Below are 14,103 nucleotides of genomic sequence, written 5' to 3' on the forward strand. Positions count from 1 at the left end.
TTGGACGCATGCAGAGTTTTGGGGAGGTGATGGGTGGTCCTCCTTACTTTAAAAGCAGGTGATGTGGCGCTCTGGAGGTACCTTCTCTGCTCCCCTGCTCAGCTTTGAGACTTCATCTCGCTGTTGAACGCTTCAATATGTCTAAACCAAGAGATTACAGCAGCCAGACCTACAGCCCCAGCGGCTCAGGACCGGCCAAAAGCTACCCGACCAACAAAAAAATCGACCCGTCTTGTAAATCCAAGGAGAAGGACGACATGGTTGGACTCAATGACAAGTTCGTCAGGTTGATTGACAAGGTTTGTTCTTACAATTATATCAAGTTTAATTTATCAAAAATATATTTCCCCGCTATAATAATTAGATTAATTAAGTAAATAATTGTAAATACTAGAATTTTTCTCTTTTTTTGTAGTAATTTGCCACTTTTATGTGCTGAACAACGAAGCAGTAAAATACTTTGCCTATAAATAAATCATATTTTTAGTTAATCAATTAATTAAAAAAAACAACAACTGTAGGCTAGACTTTTTTTTCCCTTTTTTTCAGTTTGGTTTTATATATATATATATATTCTTATCTTATTTGTTTTATCATCGTTCTGTATTCTTTTGATATTTTTTAGTTTATTGTTTATTCATTTACTTTTTCATTTACTCATCTGAGCTAGTGCTACATTTAGTTCAAAGTAAATTCAAAATATCTGCACGTACACTTTATCCTTTGTGGAGGATCAAGTGTTTGTAAAACCTGTTTCTGATGCTGGCATCTAGATTTATAACAGTCTGCAGCTGTTGTAGGTAATTTTGTGGCCTCAGGACATGAAGTGTTTTCTTTTGCAGGCTTCAGTTCATGTAAAGAGTATTGGAGGTGCATATAGGACGCCACCTTGTGGATAATTTGATACCCTTAGTCTGAGATCTATAAGCTACATTGTTGTTGAGTGACTGTAGTAATTATATTTCGCAAGAAACAGCTTCTTTAGGCATGTAGAACTCATTTTAACACAACTCATTAACACATGCTTCATTGCAAAATAGATTTTTAGATTAGAATTTTAGATTTTTAATAGAGTTTTGCTTCTCTTTTTTGCAAAATATTCAATCACTCTTATATGCACTTTTCCACCTGCATTCGTGTTCACTACCAACCCCCCACTTCCATTCGCTTTGTCTCTTTCTCTCTCAGATGAAACAGCAGGAGGAAGAGAACCAAAAGCTGGACACGAAGTTGAAGATCCTCAAGGAGCAGGAGGACTACGAGGGGAAGGTCGACGACATCGTGAAGCAGCTGGAGAACGAGCTGGAGCAGCAGATCGAGAACTTGCTCCGCGACCAAGAAAAGCTCAAGGCCGAGCTGCTCAAGAACCAGCAGGAGGTGGAGGACACCAAGAAGAAGTCAGCAGCTGATTTGATTGAATGGATGAATTCCTCAAGGCCTCAAAGTTATGTCCTCTATGTCATTATTGGCACAAATTAATCTTTATTTTCATTTGTTTTCAGCTATGAGGACGAGTTGAAAAAGAGAGCTGAACGGGAGAATGAATTTGTCGTCACCAAAAAGGTACTTTTTCTCCTTATTTGTTCAACCATTTAGAAACATAGTAAAAACTCTTAAAATCACTAATTCCTCAAGTCTGAAATACTTTAGGGTACTTAAAAAAAAGGTAACTGAAATCAGTTGTTTTATTGTTTAGCAAGCAATTTCTTCACTTTATGCCATCTGAGCATCCATATATTTATGCATATACATGTGTGTTTAATGTGTGTGTAACAGGAGGTAGATGAAGGTCAGCTGGATTTAGTAGATCAGGCTCTGGACCTGGAGGACCTGGTAGGGAAGCTGGACTTCCGCAGGGCTGGCTTTGATGAGGTAATGACAAGATTTATTATATTTTAATTTAATTTTTGTTTGCTTTTTTAATTAAAAGAAAGTTTTTTTTTCCCCACTAACTCTGCCGTCCTCATGTCTGCTCCCCGCAGGAGATCAAAGAGCTGCAGTCTCACATCCAGAACGAGACAGTGGTGTTACGTGACAGCAGCAAACGGTCGCTGGACATGGACGAGATCATCGAGAGTGTCAAGAAGCAGTATGCCAACATGGCCGCCCGCACCAGGGAGGAAGCCGAGATCTGGAACCAGAGAAAGGTGAGGAAGAGGAAGATTATAAAAGAAAAGGACATTATGACTGCTAATACAACAACTATTGAATCTAAACCTACCACAACTGCTATAGCTAAAAGCTATTTATACAATATCTCTCTTAAATCAGTTCCAAACGGTGATCATGGTGAAATGTGCCAAAAGTAGGAGTATTTAACAATAATAATAATTAAATTTGGGCATATTTGAAGTATTTGAGGCACATTTTTCTGCAGATTTTCTTATTTAGATTACTCAATTTTTTAAACGTAAACGTAAATGTAAAGTGGATTAGTGATAGCTTTTTTGAGCTTACAAAGTTTTTACACTATTAAACAGATCTTACAAGTTATTTAATTTTATTTTTGGCTCAATACAACCTCTGTTTCAAAGCTTCCAAGGTGCAAATGTGGGTGAAATGTATATGAGGCCAAATACCATTTAAGATTAATGCATTCTCAGCATTTTTGCCCATTGTCCTCCATCAGATGGATGTCATGGTTACCAGAGCAGGACAGCGCGAGCAGGAAGTTCGTGATTTAAAGAGGGACCTCTCAGACATGGTGCGCCTGATCCAGAAGCTCAATGGGGACCTGGAAACTCTCACAAGGAAGGTTCGGATCACACAGATACACACTCACAGATCTCAGTCCTCTGCACATACTCACATCCATCCAACCAGCCTCTGATCTAGACATCCTCTCGCTGTCTTTTCTCTCTGCAGGAGGAGTCCCTGAAGAAGGACATCACAGATGCGGTGACAGAGGGCGACCAAAACTTAGAGAAGTCCCGGGAGACCATCGCCCAGCTGGAGGAGGCCTTGAGGCGGGCCAAGCAGGACTTGGCTAGACAGATCCGTGAATACCAAGAGCTCATTAACCTCAAGCTGGGCCTGGACATTGAGATCGCCACCTATCGCAAGCTGCTGGAGGGCGAGGAGCAGAGGTAAGAGAGGGGATGTGGGCATAGATCTGAGCACATCAGTATAAACATACGATCATGTATAAATGCTTGCACTAACACCTGTTTCTGCTCCGTCTCTGTGAAGAATGAGGGAGTTCATGCGCCAAGCAGGTGAGAACCATTTCTGAAATCAGCAGGAAAAACTTCACCCTGAAAACTGACATGGCATTTCTGGGTTCATTTTGTCACTTGTTGGAGTGTTTTTCTCCTTTTTCTGCTGATTTTCGGCAAATTTTAACTTCATGAAGACAAAATACTTGAATCACCTAGTACAGGGGTTCTTAATGTTTTTGGGGAAAAAAATCTGGGATAAATTTATGCCAATTTATACATTGATGAATCTTCAATATACCAGAATGCAATGCAGCTAATCAACGCAGACATGTTGCATAGCAAACGTACTGTACACAAACTAGCTCGCTCAGCAACTAAAATCTTTACTGTCATGATGTTGTTGAAAAGAATTCGGGGAAATGTAGGAAACTAGAAGTCAAGGAAGAGGACAAGGAAGGTTGAGAGGTACACAGTAAATTTAATATAATTGTAAATAAAGTTGTACAAAAAAAAATCTAAATTTTTGAGAATAAAAAAAATGGGCACTGTAAAAACCAAAACAAAACAACCTGCATCCATTACATACACGCCAGTTTTCTCATGATTGATTCCTGTTTTGTGTCCCACTAAAATCAAACCTCTCTTCTGCTCAGATATCTAAAAATAAACCAACCAATCCAAGTCCTTACTTGCACGCAGACGTTCATCTGTTGTCAAAGAAACACCTGCCAGAGAGGCCACGAACCCCAGAACCCACTGTCGTCCCACCAACCACCACTATCCCGGCAACAACACATATGTACCCCGCCTCCAAGAAACGCCTCCTGATCCGGGTGGAAGTAGAAGAAGGCAAAGTTGTGTCTGAAAGCTCCTATTACACTGAAGGTTAAATAGCACTATCCATCACTCCTGATGTTGCAGCACTAAACCATATTCACAAAATTTGAATGAAAATTAAGTTAAAGTATCATCATAAAATTTACTTTTAATACAATAATAATAATCTTTGTATATGTGCTATCTGGTAGAGTGAACAGTCTAACAATAGCTTCTTGGCAGGTTGAACGTTTTTCCTAGAATCCGTGCTTGAAGTTGGAGACAGTTTGTTTATATCAAGCAGTGTTTTTAAAAAAGGATTTCTTCTCTTTGTTTGCATTTGGAAAATACTTGTGGTGTTCTTGGTACTATCAGTGTATTCTTTTCAGCTGTCTTTGGGTAGTAGGAGGATGATTTTGTCTTTTTGTGATACAGAAAACCACCAATCTAACTGTGTAAAGGTTTTTTTGAGGACGAGAACAATAAAACAAGGAACTTGTGCAATCGAGCAGGTGGTTACAGAGTGTTTCTGCTGTTGGGCCACATAATTATCATATCAGGAAGAACATACACAGAGATAACATTTCCTAGACTCACAAGAACTCACTTTTTGTTGAGGTCTGTATTGATTTGGGGTTTGCAACTGTATATTTTCAACAGCTTTTCATGAGGTAAATACAAAACATTCTGGTGCTGTGTTCCGCATCTTTACAATATATGTTGCAACAGTGAAATGTTTATTTGCAAGCCTGTAAATTGCAGAACTGAATTGTTTTCTCTCTCTCATTTGAACCTGCACTGTTGTACCTCAAATAAGCTAAAGTAATCACAAGGCAGTCAGAAGAAATATGAGTTTACTGTTAGGGTAACAAGTATTGGCAATGGAATTCATTTAATAAATATATAACAAGATGTCTGCTGTAAATCTCTCATTTTCTTTCACACACACACACACACAGAGACTCACGTAGTCTGTACTCAAATGAATAGTTTGACATTTTGGGAACCGCAATGATACTCTTTCTTCCAGAGAGCTAGATTGGAAGAACTCACGTCTCTGGAGCCAGCAGCCACTTAGCTTAGCTTAGCAGAACAGAGGGAAACTTCTAGCCTGGCTCTGTCCAAAGATAACCTCTAAATATTACAACTATATCTCGTTTGTTTAGCCAGTACAAAAAAACTTAAGTGTAAAAATGACAATTGCTTGTTTTACCAGGGGTTATATGCGGCACATACACTTCCTAGAATGACAAATTATGGTTTTTACACTTTGGTTTTTGTACAGATTAAACAAAGAATATACAACCTAATTAATAAGCTTTAAAGATGCTGGAACACATGTTTTGTTTTGTTGTTCTGTTTCCCCTATGTTTCCCTTCTTTATGCAAAGCTAAGCTAACAGGCTGCTGGCTCCAGCTACATATTTATCATACAGATGTGAGAGTGGTTTCGTGGGCACCATGTGTTTGTTAGATTAAAAGACAAGAGGCTAACTACTTGATGAAGATAGCAGTCAGTCATTAGCAGAGGAGCTGGAGCCCAACAGTCTCATCATGTCTTAATTTTTCCCTTCTGGTTCTCCTCTATCTTCCCGAACACAATATTCCGATGTGGAAAACACACTGGAACATGGTGTTAACAAGGCAATATAGACAAAAGACATAGAGTCGTTGTACGCTGTCCCCATGACAATGTCCCATCTCTCCTAATGTCTTGTAACAGTTTAGAGCTTGTTTGCTGTTTAATTTGATTAAAGTCTGCTTTTCCTCCTCAGCCCGCCTTCACTCTTGTGGTCTCATTTCCACCCACTTATGTACTCACTGCACATTTAAAGTCACATTTTGATTGGGGCAATAAATAGCACAACATATATTCTGTGTTTATTCAAGCCTCAAATAAAAATCTCATTTCCATGGAGAGGATCTTTACAGCAAAGACAACTTTTAGTCTTCAAATACAAGTATTTTGAAGTTTCCCTAAAACACAAGCACACTTTTACAGTATTTCACGTTCCTGTTACATTTATTCATATATCCAAAATCTTTGTAGATTTTTGTTCCCAACTTTAAACAGATTCCCTATTTTCCAGCATGCAAATACGGCTTACGGCTAATGTTTCCTCCTTGTGTGCTCTCGCTGAAGCCCTAATTTTCCCGTGTCTTGCAGATGATTTATGGACTGTGATACATCCTTCTCCCCTCTTCAGCTCACATACCAGTATATAGATAAACACTGCTGAGGAAAGTAGGAATAAACACTGCAGGCAGGGGGTGACAGATGGAGAAACTCTGCAACTGGCTAAATTGATGTTCAGAGCAGGCAGCACAAAAAGAAACAGGGATATACTATTCATCTTTGAGCTATATTCCGCTGATAAGTTTTTCGTAAACCTTACGTCATAATGTTTATCATAGGAAGAATTAGGTTCCAGCTTTCAAAGGAAGCCTTCTTCATGACACATATTAGCGGTGTGGCTCTGGGTCAGTTGGCTCACCCGATCATACCAAAATATCTCAACGACTACCAGATTTATTGCCATGAATTTTTGTACAAACATTAATGGTTCCCAGAGGATGAACCCTACTGACTTTAGTTATCCCTTGACTTCTCCTCTAGCACCACAATGAGGTTGACATTTCTGTTTTTTTCGCGAAATGTCTTGACAGCTATTGGATGGATTACCATGAAATTTTGTACACACATTAATGTTGCCCTCGGGATGAAGTGTAATATCTTTTGTAATCTCTTAACCTTTCATAGTCAAATAATTTGATTTATGACTAAATACCTGCAAAACTAATGATATTCCCATCAGCCTCATGCTGTACTTTGTCTAATTAGCAAATGTTAGCATGTTAGCACTCAAACATTGTCTTTCTGATGCTGGTGTAAGCATTTAGCTCAAAGCACCACTGTGTTTAAGTACAGTGCAGCCTCACAGAGTTGCTAGCAGGCCTGTAGACTCTTGTTTGAGACAATATTTGGCTTTAAAGTTGTCCTGTAAACAGCACAAGTCCACATTTTTTCAATTATGTCTGCAGATACAGTAAAATTGTCAGATAAATTATGCAAATGTAGCGATAAACAGAGAGCTGCATAGAAAAATTATGAAAAACAGTGAGGTGGCGGTAAAACATTGATAAATAAACTGTGAGAAATCAATGCAAATCTTTCTTCATGGTGGCCTTAGTCAATATTGACATGCAGTCCATCCAGCTGCATTATTTCCTGCTGATTCATCTTCATAAATGTTCAGATTTATTTTAGACTGCAACCTCGTCTGATCCCTGTGTCCTTCGCCTCCACCTATCTCTGAGTTTCTGCAGAAGTTTGCGTGCAGGCTCCGTGTACTGCCTGTTCGCGAGGCCGAGCACCAGCGGCACCACAGCCATGCTTCCAATACCGGTGCAAGAGAGCACGATGTGAGTGGTGGAGCTCCACTTGGTGTCGCTTATCAGGAAGGCTATGCAGACATGCATGTAAATGAGATAGGGAACCCAGCATGCGAGAAACGTTAGTGACACGGCCACTACGCAGCGAGTGTACCGCAGGTTCAGCCTGTGCTCCCGGTCTGAGGCCTGACTTCCCCGCTCCACAGAACGATGGAGACGGCAAATGTCCTTCAGCTGGCCACGGGTGATCCACAGAACGCGGCCAGTCATACCAGCGATGGTGAGAATCGCAGGTAAGACGAGTCCGTACACCTCCAAGTAGATGAAAGCATTGGGGAACACTCGCCTGTACGAGCAGCAGGTGGTACTGTTTGTTGAACAGTTTGAAAATGTTTGGCCATTTTCACAACAGCTGTTCCAATCTGGCCCTGTCCAGTTATTCCACCCAAAAGCAGGTAGTGATGCGTATAAAAGTGGTGGCGCCCACACCACAAGCAACGCTAGAGGAAAACTGCGATGCATCCACAAGTTACTGTAATGAAGGGGGTCAACAATGCAAATGTAGCGCTCATAGTGGACCATTACCAGGTTGAGAAGGAACGCCAGGAAGAGGAAGTTTGGGAAGATGTGAGCCCCAAGGCAAGAAGTAAAACTTAACTCCCGGTTCAGACCCATCAACGGTATAAAAGGGAGTGCCATGCCCGTGCACAAATCAGCCACTAATAGGCTGAGGAAGAAGTAGTTGGGCGTGTTGTGGAGCTGGCGGTTCCAGGCGATGCCAAAGATGATGAAGAGGTTGGACAGGATGATGGAGGTCGAAAGTGGTATGGTGATGGCGTAGATGAGCTGCCGCTCCTCGGAGAACAGAGTGTGGGAGTTGTTGCTGTCCATCGTAGGCGAAATCTGCAGACCCTCACCCAGTTGGAGCCTGACTCCTCTCCCATCAATGTACAGTTACCCTGCAGGGAGGGAGACAAGTTGTTAAAAAAGACATAGTTGGTGTCACAATGTGTATGTGTATGAGTAACAGATTCACGAGAGCCACATGTATTGTATCATTGATTTAAAAAGCTGTTTATTCAGCCTGCTGGTATGAGCCAGCTCTTTCAGTTATGGAAAGCTCTAGAAAGCCAGTTTAGAAGTTACATTCAGGAACATTTAACAACATTTAGTTTAAGCAACGTGACCCTCCAAAGCTCAAGAGTCAGCTCAAGTCTTGGCATGCAACCTACTAACTATTATGGTGAAATAAAGACAGCAAAACATTCGTCATTGGAATAAAAGGAACATGGTGCCAAGTAGAGTGTGATGTTAAACCATAAAAAGACAAAGTATTTGTTTGATATTTTGACCAGATTTCAGACAACTTTCCATAACATGGAGATGAAGAATTATTAGGTTTTAGAAAAACGTGTATCTCACTGCATCTTAGGGGATGAGAAGGAAGTCATTGTCCAGTACCCAGAGGAAAACCAAAATGACCAGAGTGCAGTTACAAACGTGTTTAGGAGAGGAAAGCCTTATTCAACAGATGGAAAAGATGGAAGTGGGTAAAAAATGGGAGGGGAAATGAAGGAAAATGCCAGGAACTTCAAGTATGGGTAGACAGAGATACTCTTTTTTTTCAATGTAGTAATACACTTTGTTTCTGTATCCATGTTGAATGTTTATTTACATTTTTACTGGTAAAAGTTGACAGATCACACAAGCTAAGATTGTGTAAAATCAAACCCTCCCTTGCAATAGTTCATCTTAAGCAACAAACAGGAAGTATTTTTAATATTGCGATCATTTTCCAAGGTAAAAATACATATTTTCATTAGCTCTGGTACTTTAAATTCTTTCCACCAAAAGGTAGCAGTACCAAAAGTGTAGCATTGCTTTTGATTTTGAAGAATCACACGTTGCATGTTACAAATACTGTAGTTGACAATATTCTTTCAACAAGAACCTGGTTCTTTTTACATGAAAATAACCATTTTCCTCTTCTTTTCTCTATCAAACTGTAAAAAATGCACCATACAGACTGTTAAATGGGCTTCTATGGTTATATTGACTTGTATTCTTGTGCATTTTCTCTTTGAAATCTTTATGTGTGAAAATGAAACTTGTCACAACCAGTAAGGACAACAATAGAAAGAACAATTATAACACTGTAACCTGCAGCCTTTCTAATTTCTCTTTACCGGTGAGACAAATTTAACCCCTTTGTTAGCTAACAGCCGAGATAAGAGCACGTGTTAATGGTCGTGAGGCCACTGTCATTCAATAATTCATTGGCTGGGACTCTGGAGTTACACCTCCCTTTGTATCTATTATATTTTAGAAAGTGATATGTGTAATGAAGATAATTTAACACTCTCTTATGAAACACACCAGTTTATGGTGAGGGGAAATGTGTGCAGATTCTCACAGTGAACGACAATAAACCACATATTACATATTACACTTAGTTTTATGTCTATATGCTTTGTGATATTCTTTATTATGACCTCTCTGATTATGTCAGTGTAAGTGCTTTATAACAGACGTTACGCCTAACCCTTCAAAGCAGGAGCAATGCCTGCAGCTGTGCAACAATTGTTTTCATACAAAAGTGACTACTGAATATGATAATGACATAGAAAATATATATCGTTGCATGCCAGTATTTACAATGTCCACACACATGCAAGCAAGCAAACTCAATCATGTGTTTTATAGCATCAAAGTCCTGTTATGGCTACAGCAAATACTGTCTTTAAAAGGAGAATACACAGAATGAAATTCTGTTTTGAACAATACTTAATTCATTTTATACTTTCTGTCTGGTCATGGATTTATCTGAAAATTCTTTTTTTTCTGACATGTATTTTAAAACCATTTTTCCAGAACTTTTCTCTAATAAGAGGCGTTTGTAAAAGGAGCCACAGTTTCTGGTGATATACAATAAAAAATAGTTAAAATAATTTGTAATCCAGCAATCTAAAAGTATGTAATGTAGAAACTAATGTCATAAAGTATCAATAATATAATTAAAACACAATGATCTCTTGCGTAATATGAACTTTTTAAAACAAAAGGTAACAAAAATGGTAAGACTTTTTACCTTTTGGGGATGAACAGTCCACTCATGTATTGTTTAAAAGCGGAAATTCAATTAAAATACAGTTTCTTATCACGCTCCTGACAACTTCGAGCTTGTTTTCCTGCATATCATATCCACAAGATGCAGTCCCCACCATGAACTTCTTCTTTATGCTTTCAGATCCTTTCAGCCACAGCAGTCTTTTCAAAACCTCACCACAGACGATGAGAGAGCAGCTCTTCGCTGGTACTTTAAAGGGGAAGTGCGCACTAAAGGAGGAGGGGGCAGCAATTATACAGTATCTCTGAGTTGTTTTTTTTTTTTTTTTGAGCGGAGTCACTGGTCACGCTGAGGAAAACCCTTGACCTACTAACGTTTTTTTTTGCAGTCCTTCTACTTTCTTTCCTCAATCAGCGCCTTGCAGGGGGTTTTTTTTCTCTGTTGTCCAAGACTGCAGTACACGTCCATGAATGGAAGAGGACGCAAAGCTGTTATCGTTGCAGCTTGAGGATGATAAGAACATTCCAGGGTAACATCAGTAGTTATGGCATGTGGTTTGGTTTCACACCCACCATGACAGCCCCCAGATGCTTCAAGACAGCTTGTGCAACATGTATCAGAGATTATCTACGACTAAAAGCTCAGCTAGAGAATCTAGTGATCTGCATTTTAAGCATTTTAATCATTTTAAACATCTAATTTTTTATATTTTCTCCTTTGTTACACATTAACAATACATGAAAGAGTGCCTAACATTGAGCAACATACAGTATACTCTCAATAATCCTCAAGGGAGTTTATACAAACCTTTTTTAAAATCCTTCTCAAGTGACTAATTCTCTTCCCGAAGCTGCACAGACACTACTTTCTTTAGAAATGAAAACAAAAATATGAGTCAAACCTTATCTATGCACTTTATATCCTAAAAATTTGAGTTTTCAAGACTGCTGCATTTTAAGAGTTGCCAAACTAAATAATGTTGTGGCACCTACAATGACAATAAAATATCTTATGTCTTATTGAATATAGGCCAATTTTATGATGGTGATGGTCTGAAAGATGGCTGTATTCGTGAAATGCAAAGAAATTGGGTTACATTTGGTCAACAAGACAATTTGGGTTTTCTGTCGTGTACCTTGTCAACAGAAAATTAGAAAACACAATACAATGTAGGAACTATAGGAGGTGCAGTGCGATTTACAAGTCTATCAATTTTCTGGAAAGTAAACCTTTATTTGGGTTGTTAGCAATTTGTTGAAAAAGTTAGCTCTCGCCTCCAGTGGTTACCAGAAGCTTTTTTAAGAATAAGTTCTGTACCTCCAGTTGAGCTTTACCCCATTTACGTTCAGCCTGTCTCAACATTCACGTATCAAAGCACAGATTCCATCTCTCATCCACAGAAAGTGATTCCCGCATTTAAAGTGTTGCCTGTTGAGGGAACAATTCAACATTTTGGGGAAAAAAATTCTTGTTTATCTTTTTCTTTCGAAGATGAGATAGTTGATGATACTATTAAGTATTAAGCTGAAACCAGGTGGCGATAAGGTTAGCTTAGCATAATGACTTGAAGCAATTAGGCTAGCTGTCAAAAATTTTAAAATATACCTATCGACTCCACGAAAGTGAACTAATAATCACGTTCTTGTTTGTTTAATCCTACATAAACAGTAAAGTAAAAAAAAGTTGTGGTTTTATGTGGAGTTATGTGCTAACGCTAACTATTTCTTGCCAACATCTTGGCTCAGTGATTAGCTCCAGGTAACAGCTCAGTACTTAGCACACAAACATAAATCTCAGCAAGAAACTGTACTGAGACTGTCAGCTGTACTCTAAGTAGGTTAAAACAAATGCTGAGATGTATTTGCTCCTTTTATTTGCCCCGGGACTGACCTAAACATATACATGCAACAGTGTGTATGTCTGGATTCATAACAGCTGTCACACCCGTCTCATATTTAAACACAGCGTTGGATGGAAAGGCGGGTGGTGACCTGTTCTGTTAGCCAAACACGGAAGACTCCTTCACTGATAGTTTGAAGCAGAGCTGGTGCTGGTAGAGATGGACGAGCTCCAGTCAGATAATGGTTTTAAACATAACGTTCCTGAGCCTGGACTCATCCGGGAAGACACTACACAGGGAGGACAAGCTGGACATGAAACCACAACATCTTCACATTACAAAGCAGGAGATGGAGCATCTTGGCTTTCCTGGAACACCGGGGCCAACACAACAATTAATCAATGATATCATCATGATTTTTTTATACACGGTCGGAAAATAGAAAGTGATACGATTAATTAAAGGTGCACAAAGTCATCTCGGCTGGCTGTTAGATCAGAGCATTGTTGCTAAAGTGAATGATACCACTTCCTTTCTCAATAGATGAGACCAGAAGTCTGTTTTAAAGCCACAAATTAGTAAAAATCCTACATATTTTCCCTTTAAATAAAATTTCGGGGCAAGTTTTTGCAAATGTTGAACAAATTTTTTTTACCTGGCTCGATTTTTATAAAACAGATGTATTTTTAATGGATTTGTCACTTGCCTCCTCTTCCTCCAGACATGTTTACCTTGGCACCAGCACCTGTCTCTCTGCGTCGCCCGCAGACAATATGAGCTGCAATTTAATAGATCAGGCGTCTGGGCCCCGTCAAGGTTGATACCTTTAAAAGTGATAATCCTACTGGTCACTCTGAGCCTTTGTCTTCACACAGACTGACCTTTGAGGCCAAACACACCACAGTGACGGATGAGGAAAATATCTTGCTGCCACTGAACACACCACGTCACAGGTGTAACACGTGAGCGTATTTATAATCTGAACATGAAACTAAATACGCTATCGGACGAAACAATGCCTTTAAAAATACACAAACTCTTCGTGCAAGTGTTTCATTGCCTGCCTGTGTGGATGAGTTATGCGTGTACACACGTACAAAACAAGACATGTACAATGACTCCAAGAGCTGAGAATACAGGTACAAGGAAGAAGCACTTGTGCACAGGATACTGATTGACAGTTGTTTTTCCTCATAGTGAAGGACAGTCGAACGGAAAGGAGGGAGCAGAAGATGTCGGAAAAACAATATAGGTTAAGAGGCAGACTAGGCTTTGGCCCTGAAACAAGACTTTTTGAGTGGTTTGCAAATAAATAAAAAAGATAGCGCTCCATTAGCTCATGTAGTAAATATTAAAAGAGTTGGTGAAGTGGTGTAAAGAGGAGGTGGGAGGAGTGATGTTCGGAAGCCGTATATTACACTGAATCACAGGCAGTTTCCTTTCTGGTCAGATGTTTTGGCCAAGTCTGGTCTTTATCAGGGTTTGGGTAACCAATCAAGGCTCTGACTCCCCTCTATATCTCATAACTACTTATATATAACCATGAGTAAGTGCTGATGTGTTTTTTCCATGAGAAACAAACCCATTTAAAGTGCAATAATCATTTAACAGGATCCTTGCACACGCACAAATGTATATGTTAGCAAGAAGAAATCCCACGCACATACATTAATATGAACATTCAACCTCCTTTTGGCACGTTGTCCTGTATTAAAGTACTGACGTAGCAACACGCAATGCAGTGTCTGGTGGACTAATGTATTTCCTGATTATAGGAAATATGGGTCAGGGCAGTCAAATATTTGCACGGCTGATAACATCCACCTGTTT

The 14,103-nt window shown here is 39.4% G+C and overlaps 2 protein-coding genes across 2 annotated transcripts; one reads left to right on the forward strand and one right to left on the reverse strand.

Moving 5' to 3' along the window:
* Positions 1–23: 23 nt before the first annotated feature.
* On the forward strand, positions 24–4,886 carry LOC137177131 (intermediate filament protein ON3-like). Its single transcript, XM_067583256.1, has 9 exons — positions 24–299; positions 1,189–1,397; positions 1,503–1,563; positions 1,777–1,872; positions 1,983–2,147; positions 2,630–2,755; positions 2,866–3,086; positions 3,190–3,215; positions 3,812–4,886. Exons 1-9 carry the CDS (start codon positions 138–140, stop codon positions 3,817–3,819), a joined length of 1,074 nt encoding a protein of 357 aa, XP_067439357.1. The 5' UTR covers positions 24–137; the 3' UTR covers positions 3,820–4,886.
* Positions 4,887–4,920: 34 nt separating this feature from the next.
* On the reverse strand, positions 4,921–12,821 carry gpbar1 (G protein-coupled bile acid receptor 1). Its single transcript, XM_067583257.1, has 2 exons — positions 10,455–12,821; positions 4,921–8,325 (listed from the first exon to the last, which is right to left on the reverse strand). Exon 2 carries the CDS (start codon positions 8,255–8,257, stop codon positions 7,238–7,240), a length of 1,020 nt encoding a protein of 339 aa, XP_067439358.1. The 5' UTR covers positions 8,258–8,325; positions 10,455–12,821; the 3' UTR covers positions 4,921–7,237.
* Positions 12,822–14,103: the final 1,282 nt, after the last annotated feature.

Source organism: Thunnus thynnus, chromosome 24 (assembly GCF_963924715.1).
Source record: "Thunnus thynnus chromosome 24, fThuThy2.1, whole genome shotgun sequence".
In the NCBI taxonomy this organism is placed as follows: Eukaryota; Metazoa; Chordata; class Actinopteri; order Scombriformes; family Scombridae; genus Thunnus; species Thunnus thynnus.